General features: G+C 51.0%; 2 protein-coding genes across 2 annotated transcripts; one reads left to right on the plus strand and one right to left on the minus strand.

Annotated features, from left to right (window-relative positions):
• The first annotated feature begins 3,861 nt into the window (after positions 1–3,861).
• TUBB4B (tubulin beta 4B class IVb) lies at positions 3,862–6,086 on the plus strand. Its single transcript, XM_075170475.1, has 4 exons — positions 3,862–3,996; positions 4,090–4,198; positions 4,276–4,386; positions 4,874–6,086. The coding sequence occupies exons 1-4, from the start codon at positions 3,940–3,942 to the stop codon at positions 5,932–5,934; spliced, it is 1,338 nt and encodes a 445-aa protein (XP_075026576.1). The 5' UTR covers positions 3,862–3,939; the 3' UTR covers positions 5,935–6,086.
• On the minus strand, positions 6,074–19,181 carry CIMIP2A (ciliary microtubule inner protein 2A). The gene is made up of 8 exons (XM_075171004.1): positions 19,106–19,181; positions 18,703–18,790; positions 17,365–17,558; positions 13,308–13,621; positions 12,246–12,363; positions 10,954–11,048; positions 8,703–8,820; positions 6,074–6,162 (listed from the first exon to the last, which is right to left on the minus strand). The coding sequence occupies exons 1-8, from the start codon at positions 19,179–19,181 to the stop codon at positions 6,074–6,076; spliced, it is 1,092 nt and encodes a 363-aa protein (XP_075027105.1).
• Between the last annotated feature and the right edge of the window lie 1,922 nt (positions 19,182–21,103).

A 21,103-nucleotide genomic window follows, 5' to 3' on the forward strand; every position in this document is an offset into this window, starting at 1 on the left:
AAATCTGTTTCCATGCTGAAAGCTGTACGGATAGTTAAAAAAAACCAACCAAAATAATTACAATAAAAAGTTAAAAGATAACTGCTATATAGTTCAACAAAACAGAAATGCAATTTCCAACTTAGTTTTAACTTCACTACCATGTCTTTCTTTGGATTATACCCAGGGACTTTGGCCGCGTAACAGTGGCCCCTAATGTTTTCCAGTATCCCTGTTACAGCCATTAATTGACACAGCAAACTTGCAGATGGGAAATTTAGAAGCACCTAAATGAGGTGAAACCTCCTGGCTTGACACTAGCAGCAGGGTTTGAGGAGAGCTTTCAAAGAAATCAAATACCAGATAAAACAGATGTCTTCAATGAAAACATGATGTGGGAGCCACATACCTCCCCACCTTGGTCGAGCTCTTCTCTTCTCTGCTATTCCAATTGCTTTCCAACTGCTCCCCTGCCCCGGGAATCTGCAGCAGCGTCTCTGTGCAGGCTGTCCACTAAACCAATGACAATTAGAAACACACTTAAGCATTTTGCTTAGGCACGACCATGGAATGTGCAATTTTTTTCCCCCAGAATTAGCCCAATTGTCAGTACGGACGGTTTGCCTTTGAAGGAATGCTTCGTGTGAGACAAGGTTTGGCAGAAACCTGTCTCGTTACTTGCCAGTTCACCTTCTGGTACACGCTAATTAGGTTGCTGGGCTGCCACAGCATTAGAAGTTGGAGGGCTAAGATGGTCGGCAGCTCCAGCAGCTCTCCATAGAGACTCCTGGCAGCTTGGCTGTGTTCCTCCTCACAGAGAGCTTAGAAATACTGGCATTTTACTTTAATTTAAAAAATGCAAAAATATTGAAAATAAAATTTTCATTTCCTGTGGATCTGTATGTAGCTAAGAAGAGAAATACTGACTGACTGGGATAGAATTTGCAAAAATAAATGTCACATGAATAATTTGAAATGCCTCCTAACCCATAGATCTTCAGGTGGCTGAATCTCCCAGGGAAACCTCTGGAGGCTCAATCACAGGAGCAAAGTTTTAGCTACCCCATAGGGTGCTATCCCCCGCTCTGCGGGGTGCGATCCTGCTAGCATTTTGGAGGTAGATATAGCAAGTCTTAACTGAGCAGAGTATTTCCACTTTTTTGCTGCCACTGGGAACGCTGGAGGTGGCAACCATTTCTCACTCTACACATTACAGAACAGCTTCCCAAACATTAAAGGCAGCGCGGGCTGAAGCACAAGTTGTGAGAAGCACCAGCTACAAAGGCTCATGTTTCTAACAAAGTAAGGAAATAGATCTTTGTCACTGATGCGCAGTCCTTTGCTTTCCGGCCCTGGCTGAAAAAAACCTGTATCTGCATTAAATACAGCAGCACTTGTATCAGCAAACCTCCTACCAGCCCTGCAGTGGCTCCCCCTGCTCCATTTTAGGGATAGTTTTCTAGGGCTTCATGAGCGCAGAGGCTTGCTAACGCTGTTCTGAGTATGCTCGATGAGAATTTATGCTGAATGTGCTTTCCTAGACAGCAGAAAACAGGCAAGACATTCTACATTCTCTCTTTTTAATCAGAAAGAAGACAGTATTCATTTTTTACGTTACTCTGAAAAGACATTATCACATCCCGGAGGATAATCAGTCTTTATTGATTATTACAGCGTTGTGTGAAATCTTGAGCAAGTCTGGTCCGGATTCATCCCGGCTGCCTTTGATACTTAAATGATACCGAGATTTTGGATTCGGTCACCTCAAACACCTTTACAGAGAACAGGAAGGTGTTGTCAGAGGGCTATTCAGAGCTGGAGCGGGCCGAGCCATCCCTTTCCACTGACTCTGGTGTGAACGCAGTCCAGAGCTACCTATTCGGATCAATGTCTGTAATTAGGTGGGATAAATCCGGACCCCAATGCCTTTGCATTACTCAGCTATCTCGAAGTAAACTGCATAAGCCTCCTGCATTCTGGCTTCGAATGTGGAGGATGAGCCGTACGTGTGTCTTCCTAGCCGTGTCTGGGCACCTCTGGGGCTGATGAAGGTCTTTCCCAGGATCCTCTCAGGTCACCCCAGATACCCTGGGGCTCTTCCCAGGGTCTCTGGAGCTGCTCCGAGTACTCCTGGGCTCCTTCCAGCATCTCTGGGCGAGTATGTTGTTTACATACCAGAAATATCAATCACCATAACCTTTGTGTTAAGCCAACTACCAGAGGCTATTCGATCTCCAGCAAAAGTCTTCACAGTGCTATTCTTCTCCTGCCCAGCTCCTCACCTGACCCAGTCACAGAAGCAGTAGGATTGTTAACCAAGCATAGATCGTGGTATATATACAAGCCATAATGTACCTCCGTCTCATACGAATGCATGAATGACACAGACTGCCAGCCCAACGTGCTCTGTTTGTGTAGAAAGAATTGAGGTCATCTGCTGCTTTTGCCTCAGATCGCCCCCACATCAAGGCAGCAGTTTGAGACTAGCTGGGTTTGGAGAACTCAATTAGCAATGTCTTTCAAGTTTTAGCTACAGTACGAAACAAGAAGAGATGCTAGGACTTGTAGACCTTGCTGACATCCTAATGAATACGTATAATCATAAAAAGGCTCTGCTAAAACAACAATCAAAAGTATGCTCAGTAGAAGCTGTGACCAATAGATGAACTGTCTACGCAAGAATGTGCTAACTAAGTTGGATGATAGAAGGCGAACAGTGCGGCAGAGTAAGAGACAGAGAAAAGGTAAACGAGGGAGACATTTATCTAGTTTGGGATGCTTGGCTGCCCCATGACAGGGCTGCAACATGAACATGAAGCCCAGGACAGAGGTGTCACCTAGTATAGTGCTGCTCTGCTCACCCTCGGAAAGACTCGGTGGGCCAGCCGCCCACCTCGAGGCCTGTGAGAGGATGCCACCTCACACAAGCTCCCTCCCAGGCGGGCACCACCTCGTGCGAGCGCTCCCCTCGCAGCACTGGGCCTTCCCGCAACAGAGCTGCCGCTAACCGGCTCTCCCCGGCCACCAGCCCCCCCAGAGCCCACGCAGGCTCCCCGCAGCCCCAAGCAGAAGGCGGACAGCCCCCGCCACTCGCCGCTGCCGCAGGCCGTGCCTTGGCCCAACCCCTTCCCGCCGCCCGGCGCGGAGCGCGTTGCCATAGCAACGACCGCCCGGTCCCGCTGCCTCAGGCGGCTGCGCGCCAGAAAGTGCTAGAAAGGCGCCGCAGCCCGCGCCTGCGCAGACCGGCTCCCTGCCCCCACGGCGCCGCTGCAGCGCCCCGGGGCCAACGGAGGGTGGGGGAAGGCGGGGGAAGGCGGTGGCGGCGGGGCCGGGCGAGGGAGGCCCTCCCGGAGGAGCGGAGGCGAGAGGCAGGGGGGTGCCCGGGACCCGCGGGGGAAACGGCCCGGCCAGGTTTCCCCGGAAACCGCCCTCCCCCTCTCCCGCAGTAAGGAGGAGCTGCCGCCTACGCTGCGCAAAGTGCGCACACGGCTTCGGGAATAGGCGGCTGCGCGAGCCACCGCCCAGGGCCTGCTGCGGAGTCATTGCGACGGTTACTAGGACACTTTGTTTTCATCCAATCAAATGACGTTAGCTCATCCCTGAGGCCGACAGCCAATCATGCTCGACATCAATCATTCAATTAAGCCAATCAGGAGTGTCCTGAGCGAGTAGGGCGGGCATTCGTGGACCCCGGTTGCCTAACAGTAAAATCAACAGACAGACGGGCGGAGCAAATAGGAGCCAATGATTTGAATGACAGCGTTTCGACCAACCAGATTTCCTCATTTTTAGAGCCTCTTTATGAGTAGCCAATAGCGGCTGTGAATGGTCGCCTGGGAGGGGAAAAGAAGGCTGCGCGCGCATTCCGCTGCTATATAAGCCTTGGCCGTTGCCTCACGCAGTCAGAGTCGGTTGGGGGAAGAGTGGCGTGGGGTGATAGTGAGCTGTGCCGCCGCCATCATGAGGGAGATCGTGCACCTGCAGGCCGGGCAGTGCGGAAACCAGATCGGGGCCAAGGTCCGGGCGGTGGGCAGGGGGCGGTGGGGGGAGGTGATGGGGGGGGGGCCCCACGCCCGCCCCAGCCGCCCCTGACGCGATTTTCTCCGGCAGTTCTGGGAGGTGATCAGCGACGAACATGGCATCGACCCAACCGGTACCTACCATGGAGACAGCGACCTGCAGCTGGAACGCATTAACGTCTACTACAACGAGGCCACAGGTAGGGCCCGGCGCCCCGCCCGCCCCCTCCCCGGGCCGCCCCCGGCGCCGCAGTCACGGCTTCTCCCTGTTTTGCAGGTGGCAAGTACGTGCCCCGCGCCGTGCTGGTGGACCTGGAGCCCGGCACCATGGACTCGGTGCGCTCCGGGCCCTTCGGCCAGATATTCAGGCCAGACAACTTCGTGTTCGGTGAGTGCGCTGGGAGCGGGGGAGGGACCTGTCGTGTAACCGGCTCGGCTCGGGGTGGGGTGGGCAGGGCAGGGACGCTGCACTGCGGGCTTCACCGCCGCACATGCTCCTGAGGCAAGCGCGGCCCCGGGAGGGGGGTTAATCCTGGCGCTTCATGACGGGCATGAAATACCGGGGATCTGCGGATGGTGCATGATGGCAGCTGCTGGGAGAGCAGGTCCGAGAAGGCACAAGAGGTCGTTGCTCTTCCGATTCTCATTAGCTCCTCCATAGTATCAGGAGAAATTAAATGGCTGCTGTATCATTGATAATGAATGTTTTCCGTGTATCTGCCGAGCCATCTCAGAGGTGCTTGTGTGAAACCACAGCTCTATGCTCGATAAAATGAAAGCTTTTGTGGGGTTTCTCTGTAGCCTGATGCTCCTAAGCTTTGCTTGCAAGCAGGAAGCAGTGACCGTAATCTAATATGAAAATGGCTCTCTTCCAGGTCAGAGCGGAGCAGGAAACAACTGGGCAAAGGGCCATTATACGGAAGGTGCTGAATTAGTTGATTCTGTGTTAGATGTTGTAAGAAAGGAGGCAGAAAGCTGTGATTGTCTCCAGGGCTTTCAGCTTACTCACTCTCTCGGTGGTGGTACAGGCTCTGGCATGGGTACCCTCCTCATCAGCAAAATTCGTGAAGAGTACCCAGACCGAATTATGAATACTTTCAGTGTTGTGCCCTCCCCTAAAGTATCAGATACTGTAGTAGAGCCCTACAATGCCACACTCTCAGTCCACCAGCTCGTGGAGAACACAGATGAAACCTACTGTATCGATAACGAAGCCCTCTACGACATATGCTTCAGAACACTGAAGTTAACTACTCCAACATACGGTGATCTGAACCATTTAGTGTCGGCAACCATGAGCGGTGTTACCACCTGCCTGCGATTCCCAGGCCAGCTTAATGCCGACCTGCGGAAGCTGGCAGTAAACATGGTTCCCTTCCCCCGTTTGCACTTTTTCATGCCTGGTTTTGCCCCGCTCACGAGCCGTGGGAGCCAGCAGTATCGTGCTTTAACTGTGCCAGAGCTAACACAGCAGATGTTTGATGCAAAGAATATGATGGCTGCGTGTGACCCACGTCACGGCCGCTATCTGACCGTAGCCGCTGTGTTCAGAGGCCGTATGTCCATGAAAGAGGTTGATGAGCAAATGCTGAACGTTCAAAACAAAAATAGCAGCTATTTTGTTGAATGGATTCCTAATAACGTTAAAACGGCGGTCTGTGACATTCCACCTCGTGGCCTGAAAATGTCTGCCACCTTCATTGGTAACAGCACAGCCATCCAGGAGCTGTTCAAACGCATTTCTGAGCAGTTCACGGCCATGTTCCGCCGAAAGGCTTTCCTGCACTGGTACACTGGCGAGGGCATGGACGAGATGGAGTTCACAGAGGCCGAGAGCAACATGAACGACCTGGTGTCTGAGTATCAGCAGTACCAGGACGCTACAGCTGAGGAGGAGGGGGAGTTTGAGGAGGAGGCTGAGGAAGAGGCAGAGTAAAAGCTATGCAGATGAACACCTGTAAATTTTGTTTAAAGCTGTATGAACTCTTTCACTCAAAACTTCTCTGTCTGTGTTGTGTTCCTCTTCCTGTCTCAAAGTCACTTCAAATGCTGTACAGGCACCATTAAAGCATTTTTCACAGTGCACAAGCTCGTCTCTTTTGTTCCTTTTGGTAAGCTTTTCGAGTGCCATTTCCAAAAGTAAGCGCGTAGGTGTGTCGGAGGTCTGGAAAGGAAAAATAATGGACTTGGCGTCAGCCCTGCCACCTTGCCCGGGGCGACCGCGCTTCTCTCCCTACCTTGTAACGAGGTGGACGCCTGTTGCTTGTGTCACTGGATGTGGTGGTGTGGGAATTGAAGAAATGCCCTGGTATTCCTCTCCATACTCGAGTGTACTGGCGGAGGGGGATACCCTTCACATGGAGGATGGAATTCAGCTCCAAGCTGTGTCTAAATTTAGGTACCTGCCTGTGGGCTCCTGTTACAGGCTTCGCTCTCAGCAGGAGCAGAGGAGCTCTCCTGACCGTAATGGAGGCATAGGCTCAAATGTAGGTGTCAGCTATAGCTTACCCTGGCTGCCTGGGCAACAAAATGGTGCGGGCAAGCTGCCTTTCTCATTCAGGTGGGTGTTTCTGGCAGAAGATGAGCTGGCCTCACCCAGGCTGATCCCTGCAGCTACGCAGCAGTATAAACCCAGCAGGTAGCCGTGGCCTGTCACCAGAGCGTTGGGGACAGCCGTGACGAGCTGTGCTGCTGCTGAGGACAAACCACACTGAAGAGCTCCCGTGCATGCCGCCCTGCTGGAGTCACTTTTTTTAAAATGGGTATGTAGAGCTTTTAAAACTAAATCAGTCAGGGGTTGCTGCAGCTTTTGAAGCGAGCTGAACACCTGATACCAAATTACACTGTTTTCTCTCACGAAAACCCTGTATTAGCAAAGCAAATTTTTACTGTGGAAACAGTTAATATCTTCAGTGTTACCTAAAGTGGCAAACCTGTCGCTGAATAGCTGGACAGGAGATAGCAGGCTGCTTTCCTGCTGAAGAAATTCTGTTCAGTGTTCTTAATTGTAACTGATTTTGCGCTAAGTTTTTCTGTCTTAAAGGTACGTTTCTCCTTCCAGAGTTGAGCTGGTTGGAGTAGTTAAAGTTGCAGTGACTGTGGTGGCTCTTGGGGCAGTGGTTTCGTCTGTCTACAGAAACAGGTGGCCGGTTTCAAACCTACGCCGGAGAATACTTCTGAAGGTGAAAAGATGGCAACACATTTTTAAAGCATGAAGTAAGACTTCAAGCAGTTGATTTTTGTCCTTGATTTTAGGGTGGGTTTTCTCTTCCTCCTTTTCATTACAGTGAAGCTGGTGTGTTCCCTGGCCTGCCGGTTACTGAGGGCAGGACAGCGTTGTCCCCCCAGCACCCTTTTGGGCAGAGCTACATTAGTCAGCCTCCCCTGAAGAGCTTGGGCTGCTCTCCCCCTGCTTTCTGCAGGCTTGTGGAGAGAGGACAACAGACCTGGGTGAGTTTTAAGACCGGAGTCCAGTTGACCTTTAGGTTCATAACAGCCTTTCTCCAGGGGGCTTCAGCTTGCAGGCTACAGCCGTGTGGAGTGTGACCACAGCCCTCCCCGAGCAATCCGGCACAGTCGGGGCTTTGACACGAGACGCCCCAGAGCTGCCCGGCGAAGGAAGGGGACAGGCAAGCGTACTGCACCGGGGACGGCGGCTGCTGCGCTTGCCATCTGCCCCGGAGCGTGGTGACAGAGGCCAAAACGAACGTATTTCTCTTTGATCAGAAGGCCTGTCCAGCCTCACCTTTCGCCATCGGCGTTTAAGATGCTTCCATCCTTTCCCTTAGGCCATCCCTCAAGCTCCTGATGACTGGCCATGTGTTCAACGTCGCTTTTTCTACATGGCTTTCTCACGCCCCTGATACAAGTCTTGCTAGAGTCACATTCACTGCCTCAACATTCTCCTCTCTGGGCTCAACCGTGATATCAGCTACGGTCCAAGGATAGTTGTTTTCCCACTCTTTGATTTCATTTCTACCACATTTTGTGTCTTCCACCATCTTCTTCCTCTGCATTGCATTAGGTGCAAGCTATGAGTTTGGTTCTTTCTAGCTTATCTCCATGATTTCCCATCCCACCTTACTGAGCTGTGGGTCTTGACTTTGCTGTGGCCAAAGACACCAACTGCTGATTTGTTGAAATTTTAGCTTAATACCTTAATGCTCTGCATGGGCAGACCTTTCTCTTAACACACACAAAATGACTTTCTTCAGACCTCTCCTTTTAGGCAGTGACAAGGATCTGACAAGGATCAGGGTAGCCACCACCTATCTTGAAGACTGACACTGTTTCACTGCTTGCTTTGTGCTTTCTCAACCCCTTTGTATCATCGACCTTTTGCTTTTTATCAGACTTTAAGCTTTTTAGAACAGAATCACTTTCCTGACGAAGAAATTGTAATGCACCTGTGTAACAGGTGGGGTGTTACTGAGCCGCCTCTGCTTTAGCAGGGGGTTGGAGGCTGGAAACCAGAGGAAGGTTCTGCACAAGTCCAGGCTGGCAGCGAGGACCATGGGCTCTCCTGCAGAAAGGCAGGGGCTGCCACAGCTCCAGCACCTTGGACAGACTGGAAAAAAAATCTACCACCCATGTGAAACATTTCAGTAATTGTTCACTACTACAACACTACAGCTAATAACACTGCTACTTAATGACAGTAATTAGTATTAGTGACTTTCATTTTCACTCAGCTGATGAACTTACATGGTACGAAGCCTGTGTAGGAAGGTAGCAGTCCAGCACTGGTGTAAATTCTGTTGTTAGGCCAGTATGTTTGGGGTAATCTCTTGCCAAAGCTGCAAGCTGGGTTCCTCCACAAAAACTGGAAAACAAACAAACAAAAAACACCACCACAGTACAGTTAATTTTAAACCATATTGTTGTTACCCAAGTCATGTGCTTTGACTCCATATTAGAGAAAATATTTAAGCCAATGTACAGCAATTCTCTTTCCGGTTTTGTTTTCTTCTAATTAGGAGCTACATTGCATTGTCCCCCTTTTCCACATTATAAGTAAGTTTTTCTCCTGAGAGGTGTTGGCAGCAGCCCTGGACAGCGCTGCCTCGTACCCCAGGGGCACAGAGCAGCTCCTGGCCTAGGCGTAGTCGTCAGGATCTCTACAGCCTGGACTGCATTCCTCACCTGTGGGCATCAAGTCCCAAACACCTTGTGCTCACACACTGGGTACACCGCGGTATCTGCTGGAGTTGGGCATGCGCCTCGTCGGCTCCCGTGCTATGACTCTGCACATCTCTCTTTCCATTTAACCCCTTCGACTGGTTTTGTTTTTCCATGAGTCCCACCGACAATGATTAGCCGGTAATTCCCAAGCTAGGAGGAACAGGAAGGCTTAGGGAGCTTGTAAGGGAGAGTGTAAATCACCTTCTGGATCTGTCCCTGCCCTCCGAGGTCAGACCCAGATAAGGGGCTGTGCTGGAGGATGGATGTTGCAGCTCTGCACGTCTCTGCAGCGGCAAAACCCCTAAAGATGTCACTAAAGCTGCGCCGACCTCCTCGGCGCGCACCCTGCTCGGCGGTGAAGGGACCGGGTTCATGGAGCCGAGCAAACCGTGGGGCCATCGAACCACTTTGTGCCTGATGATGGAGCGATTGCTGCGATTCCTCAAGCGAGAGGATTGCATTATTTTGCCTGATGCAGGCAGTAAGCAATGATCCATGGCACATCCCAGTATGTAACCTAGGGCAACAGAGATTTAGGGCAGAAGATTAGAGGCTTGAAGTCAGAAGCCATCTTAGATGGAAATGTGGTATGATTTTTTCTTTTACGTGCTTATATTCCTTCAGTGCCTGGTGTGCGGCAGCTAACCTCTGCGAGCCTGGATTCTGCCGAGTCCTGCCACGGAGAAACACCTCCCTCCCTGATTTACTACGCGGCAGACGTTTCTTAAGAAATCAGGGGCAGAAAGGCTTTGCAAACAGCACATTTAGTTTTGATAATGCCTGGTTTTTGTTCCGTTTGCTTCATTTCAATTCCTATTAATGGCAGAAGGAAAGGCTAAGGAAGCCAGCACAGGGAAATGCATTTCAGCCAAAGCATGAGGCTGCCATGGGCACTGTCAGCCCTGCGGCTCTCCCCGCTGAGCCCTTTCTTCCCAGCTGAGTTTCTCTGAGCTGGGGATCCTCTATCTTAGGCTTTTTTCTACATCAGACCCATTCGCTCTGGGACGAAGGCACTGCGATGAATCCCAGTGACCAGAAAGGGCTGGAAACGTTGTAACCTGCTTTTAATGAGCTGTGTCACCGAGCTGATCAGCCCTCACCGGCGCTGGACCCGCAAGACGGCTGCATCCCGGGATCTCACTCCATCCTGGCAGCAGGAAGAAATGTGTAGCTTTGAATGCAAACTATTAACTACCGTGGGAGGGATCTCATTCTCCTGTGTAGGAGGATTACATGGCTTTATATGGGAGATCTTACAGCAAGGGGACAAAACAGTTTTTCAGTAGGGATATTTCTGCATCCTTCCCAAAAGGAGGAGAAAGAAGATCTAGATCCCTTTAAGACAAATGATGTTAGTAAAGGAAAAAGCCTTACAACCAATTAAAAGGGAGAAATCGCCATCCAAGCAGCCCAGGAAGCCATCCAGCGCTGCCATCCAGGTAGAGAAGCTATATTGCGTAAGGGAAGCGCAGATAGTTGCATCCTGTGTTTCTGCACTCAGAGCAACATTTTTAATAGCCACCATTGACCCAACCCTCAATAGATTTGCTAAATCCTTTTATGAACTCATTTATCCTCCCCTAATGTCCCAAGGAAACAAGTTACAGAATTTAATTGCTCATGATTTTTTCAACGTGTTACCTAATAGCATTTTATTTAGCTTGTACTTATAATCCCAGTTCTAATACTACTGTAAATGAAACCACTTTTCCTGTTGCAGATGAATCAACACCAACATTATATTGCTGAAATAAGATTCATGCATATAATCTACCTGATGTCGGTCAAATTCATTTATTGCTTCCTTCACACCCTGGATGTAGTTCACGCCATTAATCCAGGTGAGGCGGGGGATGAATCCAGTGTACCCTTCGGATGAAGACAAGAGAGAACATTTTCTGCTTGAGAACATACATATCGTATAAGGATCAAGCAGTCTGGAAGTGGAAGAGGTTGGGATAAATGTAAAACCTTGGCAGAGTATAGGAAGGAAAAATTCATCCATTTAAATTGTAAAATTAACTCTTACATGTGAACTACCTTTTCTGAAAGAATCTTTTTTTATTCCCAAGGAAAACTCAATGGGCTGAACTGATCTTTGTTGGTCTCCATGAGGTATGGAAGAAACATTTCATTTTCTTATAGTCTTTTCTTTACACCAACAGGTCTGTCCTGTTCTCCCCCAGTTTAATACACATTCAGGGGCTAACAATCAGGTGTCCAACCTTTCTTCCTCGTTTGCTCTGCCCATCTAACAAATTTTCACCACTTATAAGACAGAAACTATATAAAATCTAAAACTACATAAAACGTAGAGAGGTACAACCTAAAAGCAGCCAGAACTCCCTCTTTCCAAAGGAAAGGAGAGAGAAATCTGTCTTCTGCATCCTAAAACATCGATGCTCTTTCATTTCGACTGAGATATTTTGATACGCAATCCCTGTATTTGCTGTGGTCCGCTGCAGAGCGAAGCATCCCTCCCGCTGGTGTCGTACCCTTTAGGGGGGAGTTCAGTGCATCGCCCTGGGTAATTCTCCCGCTTGTGGAGGAACGCTCTTCTAGAGCGAGTGGAGAAGTTACAGAGTATAGCTCCTTGTAAGACAGAGGTTTATACATTTATGATGGTATAAATGCATAAAAACAAAGCAACGCACTGTTGCTTTGATGATTCAGAAAAGCATCTTATTTCTAGGAGAGAAATAAACCACCTCAACGGTAACAGACACTCGTCAAGCTGCTGGAGGTGGTGCAGAGCCCATGACCCATCTCTCCTTGCTTTCTGGAGCAATTTCTAGCCTGGCCCCGCAGCTGCGGGGAACTGAGGTGGCTCCTGCATCACTTCCACCTGCCCATGGGCACGTGTCCCTCAGTGTGAGCTCCACAGGGGTGACAGCATCCCGAAGAAACACCCTTGCATGGAGAGGAGCAGGGGCATTTTCCATCCCAAAGCGTTCAAATGAGCTGGAGCGACTGGCCAATGTCTCTGAGGTTTCCCCACCGGGGAGAAGGGCGACACGATTTCTTCTGAGGTGGACTCGTGCTGGACATGACCTCCCTCTCTTTTACCTGGAATGACTTTCTGTTGGATCGCATTTGGTATTTCCAGTTTTGGTAACCGATCATCTTGCTCCACATCCACTGTTTCAGCCACTCCTGGCAGTGTCACACCTTCAATTTTTACAGGCTCAAAATAAAAGCAGAAATAAAATAAACACCAGTAAAACCTGCTTCTTCCTTTGGCTCCATTGCTTAAATCACTGCCAGAACCTGTGAATGGCAACTGCCATTTCCATTTCTTCCCAGTTTTACAATGAAAGCTACTCCAAGAATTTCTGGAAAAGTCAAATTGCTGGACGAGCTGTCTGTACACAGAGGTTTTGCAAAATCCCCAGGAGAAACGCAAATCTGTTTCTCAGAGCAAGGAGCAGGAATGCCCCTTCTTGAGATTTATATCCAAGCCAGCTTTTGACTCGACAGGTCAAACCTCTAATCTCTGCCTTCAGGGGATTTGCAGAGCCCCGGCTGGCTGTGACGTGGCGAATGTCTCTGGCTCCGGAAGAACTAAGGGGCCCAAACACGTTGGTCCCGAGTGACACCGGCGGTGCCGTGCCAGGCAGCCCCCAGCTCCATCGGCAAATCCCAGTGCTTGTGTTTTGAGCGATAACGATGGTGGGAAATTCAGGTGGGAGCAGTGAAGGGGTCAGAAACCCGGCACGTAACCAAAGGTGCCAGGAGCGCTCTCTTTTCGGGGGGAGGAGGAGGGGGGGGGGGCAGCGGCAAGCCTCCCAGTTCACCCAAAAGAAACACAGCGTAACGCAAGATCTAGTGGCTGGGATTTGAAGCTAAAACTCAACCAAATAAGAAGTTAAGCCTTTTTGATTAGGAAGAGTAATTAACGATTACAACAATTTCCTGAAGACGTGGTGGATTTGCTACTGCTAGAAACGTCCGTGTACTCGATATCCCTCTACACGACACGCTAAACTTTGTCCTTGCCATCCACACCCATATGAAATTCCCTCTTCACACCCCCGGCCGAGGAAATCCCTCCCGTGCCCACCAGCCCCCAAACCCCATCCCTCCGCAGCAGCACCCCTTTTCCACGCGTCTTTTCCACCCAAGACTTACCGGTTTGCTTCCTGCCAAGGCACCGCCGAGCCGGCCGGGTCTGCACCCTTTTCCCTGCCCACAGCCCGGGGTTAGCTCGGGCAACCGCCACTCCCGCCCCTCAGACACAGGATGGTGTGAAATCCTCCGTGGGTACCCCTGAGGCAGCCGTGTCCTCGGGACGTACTCGCTGGGGTCGTGGTGGAGCACGGGGTCCATGTCCATCATCATCAGCTCTTCCTCGGCCGGCCCCAGCCCCGGTGGGAGAGGTTTTGGCCCAAGGACTGGTTCGGGAAAGCTTGTTGCAGCCCCAGCTCTCTCATAGGGGAAGTACCCTGCGGGACAGAGAGGGAGTTAAGGGAAAGGAGTAGCCGAAAAGGGACGAGGGATTCCCATCACACTGGACCTCGGCCCCCACACGCCCCTCCGGAGCAAAAGAAAGGAGCCGGGAGGTCAAAAGCATCCCCCGGGCTGTGAGCGCACCCTGCGAGTGCCGTCAGCCCCATCCAATAAACCGGCCTGCACGGAAAAACTGCACAAATATAAGTTCAATAGCTTAAAATTTATTTTAAGTGATACCCAAACTGTAAAATATCATCAGCCAAGCTATAAGATTAAGGGGGGGGGGGGAACCCATATCCTTTTCTCCCCATGGCCGCATCAGCACATCCCAAACACAGACCCCCCCGGTGTCCAACAAGGAATTCTTGCACTGGCTTCGTTACTGCTCATCGAGGAAAGGGTATGCTGTGACGCTGGCTGAGAGGAGGAAAAAAAAAAAAAAAGAAAAAAAAAAATCTTACGGCCAGTGTGTCCTAAATACCTCCGCTGGGACCTAGGGACGAGCCCTGCAGCTTGAGACTCCGCAGGCACAGCTGAGCTTGGCAACTTTTGTCTGACCTTCCCTTAAAAATATCCCATGACGTGGCTCCCCGTACGGCACCTCCAGCCCGGGTGCTTCCCCGAGCTCTGTGCCAGAAGCGAAGCCGATTTCTCCCTCCTTGGTGGTCACGGAGGATGATCACTCTTGCGCCCCGCAACAACCTTTATTGGAAAACTGTCACTATGTCAGTCTTGTCTTTTTTGAACAAACCAAATTCCTTCCATTTTTGTTCTCATAGGTCATTTTTTTTCAGCCCTCTGGTCGTTCCTGCCTTCCCCTGACCTCATGTTTGGTGGACATCCGTACCGCAGCGCAAAGCCCCACGGCTGAGACACCGACTTCCAGCGAAGGCTTCATCTGCAGAGAGTCTCGGGGCATAACTACCTGTCCCGGCCGAAACAGCGCAGAGCAAAATTTACCCCTTTCTGCAAGAGTATAAGACTTCTGATGGGCATTTAGGTTTCTAATCTGCTTATAATTGTATTATAAAGTATATATACTGTGTATAACTTTGTAAAGTATATATATTCTATATAACTGTATTCTCAAGTGTTGTCCAGCCTAGCAACAAAATTAAGACAAATCCTTGATGAAAGTGATTTTTCAATCCAATGAGCAAATTTTAAAGCCAGTTTATCTTAATATTTCCTTCATTATTAAGGAAAATATTGCATCTATTCTTTTCTTTTTATGCCACAAACCAAAGGAAAAGGAAAAATGAAGTTGGTTTGTACTTGAGAAATCCATATTAGCTCTTTTTTATGACTCTGCGTTTTCCAAACTTATTGATTCAGAAAGGTTGCGCAGTAAGGCACTATATTAAAAGCCAGGAGAGCACTGCGCGTTTGATTTGAGTAAATATCCATATGGTTTCAGTCCAGGTTCCTGGGGAGCGGGTGCCTGCACGCTTGGCCTGTGCCATGACCCCTCAATGCCAACACGGCAACCCCTGGAGCTCCAGCATAACCCTGGCTGATATCCCCAACCAACCCAGCCTGACCTCGCTTCCAGCAAGAAAACAACACGGGATTCAACTGATAGAAACCAGCGATATACTTGGTGCCCGTCAACAAGGCTTTATCAAAAAGAGACCTTGAGAAAAAGTCTTCAGACTGAGTTGGCTAAAGGCAACCACACAGATCCAACACGGCCGTGAGGTCTTTGATGTCCATCATATAAAATACCCAGGAGGATGCCAGGCAGTACTCAAAGTTTGCAGTGAAGGGTTTTAGGGGTCGCTCAGAGACAGCTCAACAGCAGGAGCTGTTGATGAAGAGTTACCAGCACAGCAAGGTGCTCCCATGGCCACATTCTTCAGGATTTCACCAACGAGCAGCAAATGTGAGCTCCCAGCTGCAAACGTTGGCAGGTGACATAAAGGTTGGTGAGGAGAGAACAAGAATGAGGACAGGATAATGAGAGCGCGCAACTAGGTCAACTGGTTGGTTGGGTCCATCCAAACTACATTTTAGTCCAAGGAAATGCAAATTTAAATGTCCAGGAATGAAGCCTGTAAACACCACCTGCGTAGGGGAGACCTGGATCCTGGAAAACACAGCTAGGAAGAACAGAAATGCCAAAAGTTTGCAAGAAGCTACACGGCACAAATTCCCAGCGACAAGTGGGAAAGCATCGCTTTGGTGTGGCCATCCCCAGAGAAATGAAGACCCAGATCCCTCCCGGGCACATAACCCCTGCGTTCAGCTGGGAGAGGACTCGCCCCCACTGAACGGGGCGTCCACAACAGCTACGGCTTAGACACGCGATATGGTCCATGGCAAATGGGTCTCCAAAGGATGGCGCGTCCCCGAGAGGGGCTGACCGGGATCACGGTGCGGCTGCTGCTGTGGCCTGATTTGGGTCTGCCCAACAGGGACCAGTCCCTTTGCCCAGAAGGGCCGGGACTTGCTAGGAGATTCCTGCAAATTCCCAGCATTGGGAATCTACATAAGCATGTCTCAGCATCTGATGGAGGAGATGGGGCCGGGAAAAGGGAAAAGGGAAAAGGGAAAAGGGAAAAGGGAAAAGGGAAAAGGGAAAAGGGAAAAGGGAAAAGGGAAAAGGGAAAAGGGAAAAGGGAAAAGGGAAAAGGGAAAAGGGAAAAGGGAAAAGGGCACATGAGCTGAGCTGAGGTAGGAGGAGGAAGATGCAAGATGAACCACAAGCTGCGAGGAAGAGCTCTGCGCAGAACGAGCTCTGCAGCAGGCGGGTCAGCCGGAAAGGGTCGGAGCGGCAGAGCTGACCTTCCCCAGAGAGATGGATTTGAGCCTGTGGAATTCTGCTGGGTTTGACTGGGAGAGAGTTAATCTTCTTCACAGTAGCTAGTATGGGGCTGTGTTTTGGATTTATCAACCCTGGAAACAGTGTTGATAACACAGGGATGTTTTCATTACTGCTGAGCAGCGCTTACACAGAGTCAAGGCCTTTTCTGCTCCTCACCCCACCCCACCAGCGAGCAGGCTGGGGGGGCACAAGGAGTTGGGAGGGGACACGGCTGGGACAGCTGACCCCAACTGACCAAAGGGATATTCCGTACCATATGGCGTCATGCTCAGAAATAAAACTGGAGGGGCCGCTGCTCGGGGACTGGCTGAGCATCGGTCGGTTGGTGGTGAGCAATTGTTTTCATTTGCATCACTTGCCTTTCTTGGGTTTTATTTCTTTCTTTGTTATTTTCTTTTTCATTATAATTTATTATTATTATTTTATTTTAATTATTAAACTGTTTTTATCTCAACCCACGAGTTTTCTCACATTTACCCTTCTGATTCTCCCCCCCCATCCCACTGGGCAGGACTGAGCAAGCGGCTGTGTGGTGCTTAGTCACCGGCTGGGGTTAAACCATGACAGGAATATGGAAGAATTGGGGAGCGAGTTCATAATATGCCATAAAATCATTTATCTCCATCTAACTGAAGATAACCTGGGAACTAAAATTCTCCTCCCCGCCCCACCAGACGCCAACGTGAGAAGCCCCGTGCTCACCAGCTGAGGCCGAGTGCTCCAACTGCGCAGCGGCGCTGCTCTCCGGGTGCCCGAGCTCCTGCACCAGAGCTACGATCGCTCCATGGAAAATATCCCATTTCACCCCAGGAGCCTATCGAGGACGGGCACAGATCCCGCTGCTCGTGGTTGACCCTGTGCTCGTTAGCAGAGCCCGTTCTGGCAAAGCGACGAGACCCGGGGTCTGCTCACCTGGACGCCCTGGGAGATAACCCTGGACACCGTGCTTCGTCCCGCTGAAGTCCTCAACGAACTTCTGCTTGTGCAGCGGTGCCAGCAAGGGACGAGGGCTCTTCCGAACTCCAGGGTCCGTCAGCAGGCGGTACGTGGTTTTGCCAAAGGTTTCTCCAAACTGATAGTTGTACTGAGGGACGAAGCCCTCATAGCTGAGGAGGAAACCAAAAAAGAGCAGTCACTGAGATGGCGTTGGAAGGTGTCCACTGGTGGGATAACCTGCGTTAGAGCTTTTGTTGACTGGAAAGGCCAGGGCCAGGAGCACACGTGGCTGGGAGCACAGGTGATTGCACAGGGATGTGCCTGCGAGCGTGAATGCGGTTACGCCGCTGGAGCAGCGGCGCGCGAGGAGCACCGAGAAGATGCGTGTGGTTACGCACGAAGCCAGGCGGGGCTGCGCGTGTGTGCGCACATGCGTGGTTTTACGTGTCAGCGTGAAAACTGGCTCAGATTTACAGGCGTGTATAGGCACAGGCTTGTGCTTCGGTTCACGGAGGAATACGGGACGAGGTCAGGGAGCGCGGCCAAAGCAGCACCTGCGGATGGGAAAACTTGCAGCGGGAGCACAGCGTGGGCTGCAGCCGCTCTGACATCGGCAGCCCCCCAGTTAAAATATTATTTCTGGTTAAACATGCCTCAGTTTTAAATTTTGCAATCCCTCTCTCTCTTCTAAAGCACGGCGAGTCAGTGGGAATTTCCCAGTGTCCCTTGTTCAATATTGAAACTCAAAAATCAGAAAAATTGCTTGTACCCTCCAAACCTCTCTGGTCTGTACCCACGTAGCGAGGAGCGGGACCGGGCCCACGAACCCACCCAGGCGCTGCACGGGAGAGGCACGGGTGGGCAGGCGGCTGCTCAGCCCCGGTAACAAACATCCCTCGATTTTTTCAGGACCTCTGTGCAGGGTGCGTGGCGTCACGCTGCGTCTCCGCTCCCCGTGCCCTGGAACCGGCAGTTTGACTTTTCGGTGGCACAGGGTAGGGCAGGTGCTGGAGCTCTGGCTCCGCTCCCAAGTCCACCAGTAGGGATCAGGAACTTTAACTATTCCCGGTATCGAGTTTCCTAATGGTGATGTTATTCCACCACTGAAGAAAGGTAGAGCTGCCAGTTACAATGTTCAGACAGAAATATTCAATCAATGATCCCACTGCCTATCTGGGGATAAAGCCGGATGATGCACGAGGATCATAAGATGATGAGTAAGTACTTTCCCTTCCAAATACATTGAACAACAGCGAGCAGAGCCGTGCATTTACACTTGGCAAGTTTTCCCACTTTGCATGCAGGATCTCTCACCAGCAGCTGCCGGAGGAGCTCGGTGGCTCATCCCCACTGATTTTCAATGAGTCTTGCAACACGGGGAAGCTACGCTGGGACGATAAAGCTGAGCAAAAGCACAAATGACGTAGCCTGAATAATTACAGGACGGCCAAAGGGATTTTGATCATGAACAAAATAATGGTAGGGCTGAGAAAGGATTCAATTCATAAGCAATTAAAAGCGAGGTAATCCGAGCAGCTCGGGCGAGTCAGTCTGGGTTTATGGCAAAGGGATCTGCTGCAGAGTGAATTACAGGTGCTGCTGATAAAAGCCGTGGCGCTTGGGCAAGCGACCAGTCTCAGCAGGGCTGTTTGACTGTCTCCCGCTTGGTATTTCAATTAAGAAACTAGAGAGATTCCCCCATTTCTGTAGTTCACACTGAGCCGCTGCAGCCGCTGATCTCGGACCGCGTTGGCGAGCAGGGAGTAACCTGCTTTCCCAAGGCTGAGCCCCATTTCACTTTTCTTTTACTCACCCATATCTCTTCGATCGCCACTCCCCAGACTGTGTCACCCAAACCTGCTCAACCTTCCTGACTGCCAGGAAAAAGCCTTGGCCCTGGGCCCATCCTCGCTCGGCTCCGTGCCCTTCCCAGCTCCACCAAGCCAGGATGGGGCAGCAGGGCTGTGCCCGGTGCCTGGGATCCTGGGATTCATGGATTTACCCCTTCTCTGTGCACCAAGTCCTTCCCAAACCATGCCACAAGCTGGGTTTGGCTTCCCAATGCTCGAGCACTGCGGTGGCATTTTCAAAGTCCTGGCTATGACCATTGCCTGACCCGAGTGACAGCAGTCCGTTTTGATGCCCTTGTGTTTGCAGGTTCACCGGCACGGCCAGGTACAGCACATGAGACAGCTGGTGAGATGCTGCGATGCGGCATCTTCCTCCTCCTCCTGCTGGCACCCCAGCTCAGGGTGCACCGTCTGCCGGCCGCAGAGCCTGGGCTCGGCGATGCCCTTCAGGCAGCTCCTCCTTGCGCTCAGTCACCCGAACCAGATGCAAAGCAGCACCCTCACCACCCACGGGGGCTTCCTCTGGGGCTTGGGGTGACGCTACGAGCCTGCACAGAATTTGGTTCCTCCTCCTCCTGCCTTCAGTGGTCGAAGCACCAGCCCGGAGAGGAGCAGCCCCAGCTGCTGTGTCAGTATTAGGGCTCGAAGCTGCTTCTGGGGGGGCTGTCTGCAGGCAGGAGCGAGCAAGGGAAGGTTTTGAGGCTTTTGGAGGTGCAAGCCCAGCTGCAGCTCCCTCCTTGCTGTTACTCGTCTTTCCCAAGCCACTGTCAGCGCACAGCTTTGACAGGGTGACAGCACGCACGGAGTAACACATCACATCGCTCAGACAACCGCAGCAATGCAACAACGTGTTAAAAACCCCCAACCCAGAGCTTATGTAAGTTTGGAAGATACGGAGATCAGTAATGGAAAAGTCCTGCGCGCCGCTCTAATGGGAAGGACTGATGTGATCGTCACAGCAGGAGCATCGTTAAGGAAGGAAACGTGCTCCACCCTTGATCTGCAGCTTGGGCTCTGCCTGCCTCCTGCCCGTACCTGTGCTGCACCCGCGGCCGTGCGGGACGCGCCTGGTTTCCTCTGCGCTGAGCTTTGCGGCCTGGGCTGTCACCAGCCCCTCCGCCCTGGGAGCCCGTCCTGACGCCCTTCGGAGTTACCCTCAGGCTGGACTAATCCCAGTGATTTTGTACCGACGGAAGCTTCTCTTCCCTCGGTGGCCGTCCAGCCCTTCCCAGCCCATTTACGCACATCGGGGACCACGTCTCCCAGCACGGGTCACCACGGGACCCCACGCACAACTTCTCTGCTTCACCGCAAAGCCTAGCCACTTATTTCTGCCGTTCATGTTTTACCTTCTAACCAATAACTCATCACCTCTTACCCACGACACCTTGGTTTCTTCTTTCCAAGCCTTTAGAGGAGTGGCAAAAAGCTTTGGAAAAAACCTAACTACGTATCAACTAGGTCACCAGCATCCACAGAGTCACCGACTTCTAAGAGCTCAGATCCGGCAGCAGGACTGCGCTCCAATTTGACAAGAGCATATCATGTCTATGCAAGTATTTATTCAAAGGAGATCTTCAAACATCCTTGATGCAAAAGTCACGACAGTTTGGAAGCCAAAGCCTGCACAGCAGCCCTGGTAACATTTGGCAGCTTAAATGAAAAAAAGGGGAAAAAAGAACAATTTTGACTTTATCCTCAACGCGCTATGGCATGGTCTTTAATTATACCCTGTTATAAGGTGGTGCTTCTTATCCTGGAGCCCTGTCTCCTTCAGAGCAGTGTTATATGGAATATTTAATAGTGTCTTTAAAAAAACCCCTAAAATATCATGAATCATAAATACTACGTGATCCCAACCGGAG

The sequence above is a fragment of the Calonectris borealis genome, chromosome 21 (assembly GCF_964195595.1).
Source record: "Calonectris borealis chromosome 21, bCalBor7.hap1.2, whole genome shotgun sequence".
In the NCBI taxonomy this organism is placed as follows: Eukaryota; Metazoa; Chordata; class Aves; order Procellariiformes; family Procellariidae; genus Calonectris; species Calonectris borealis.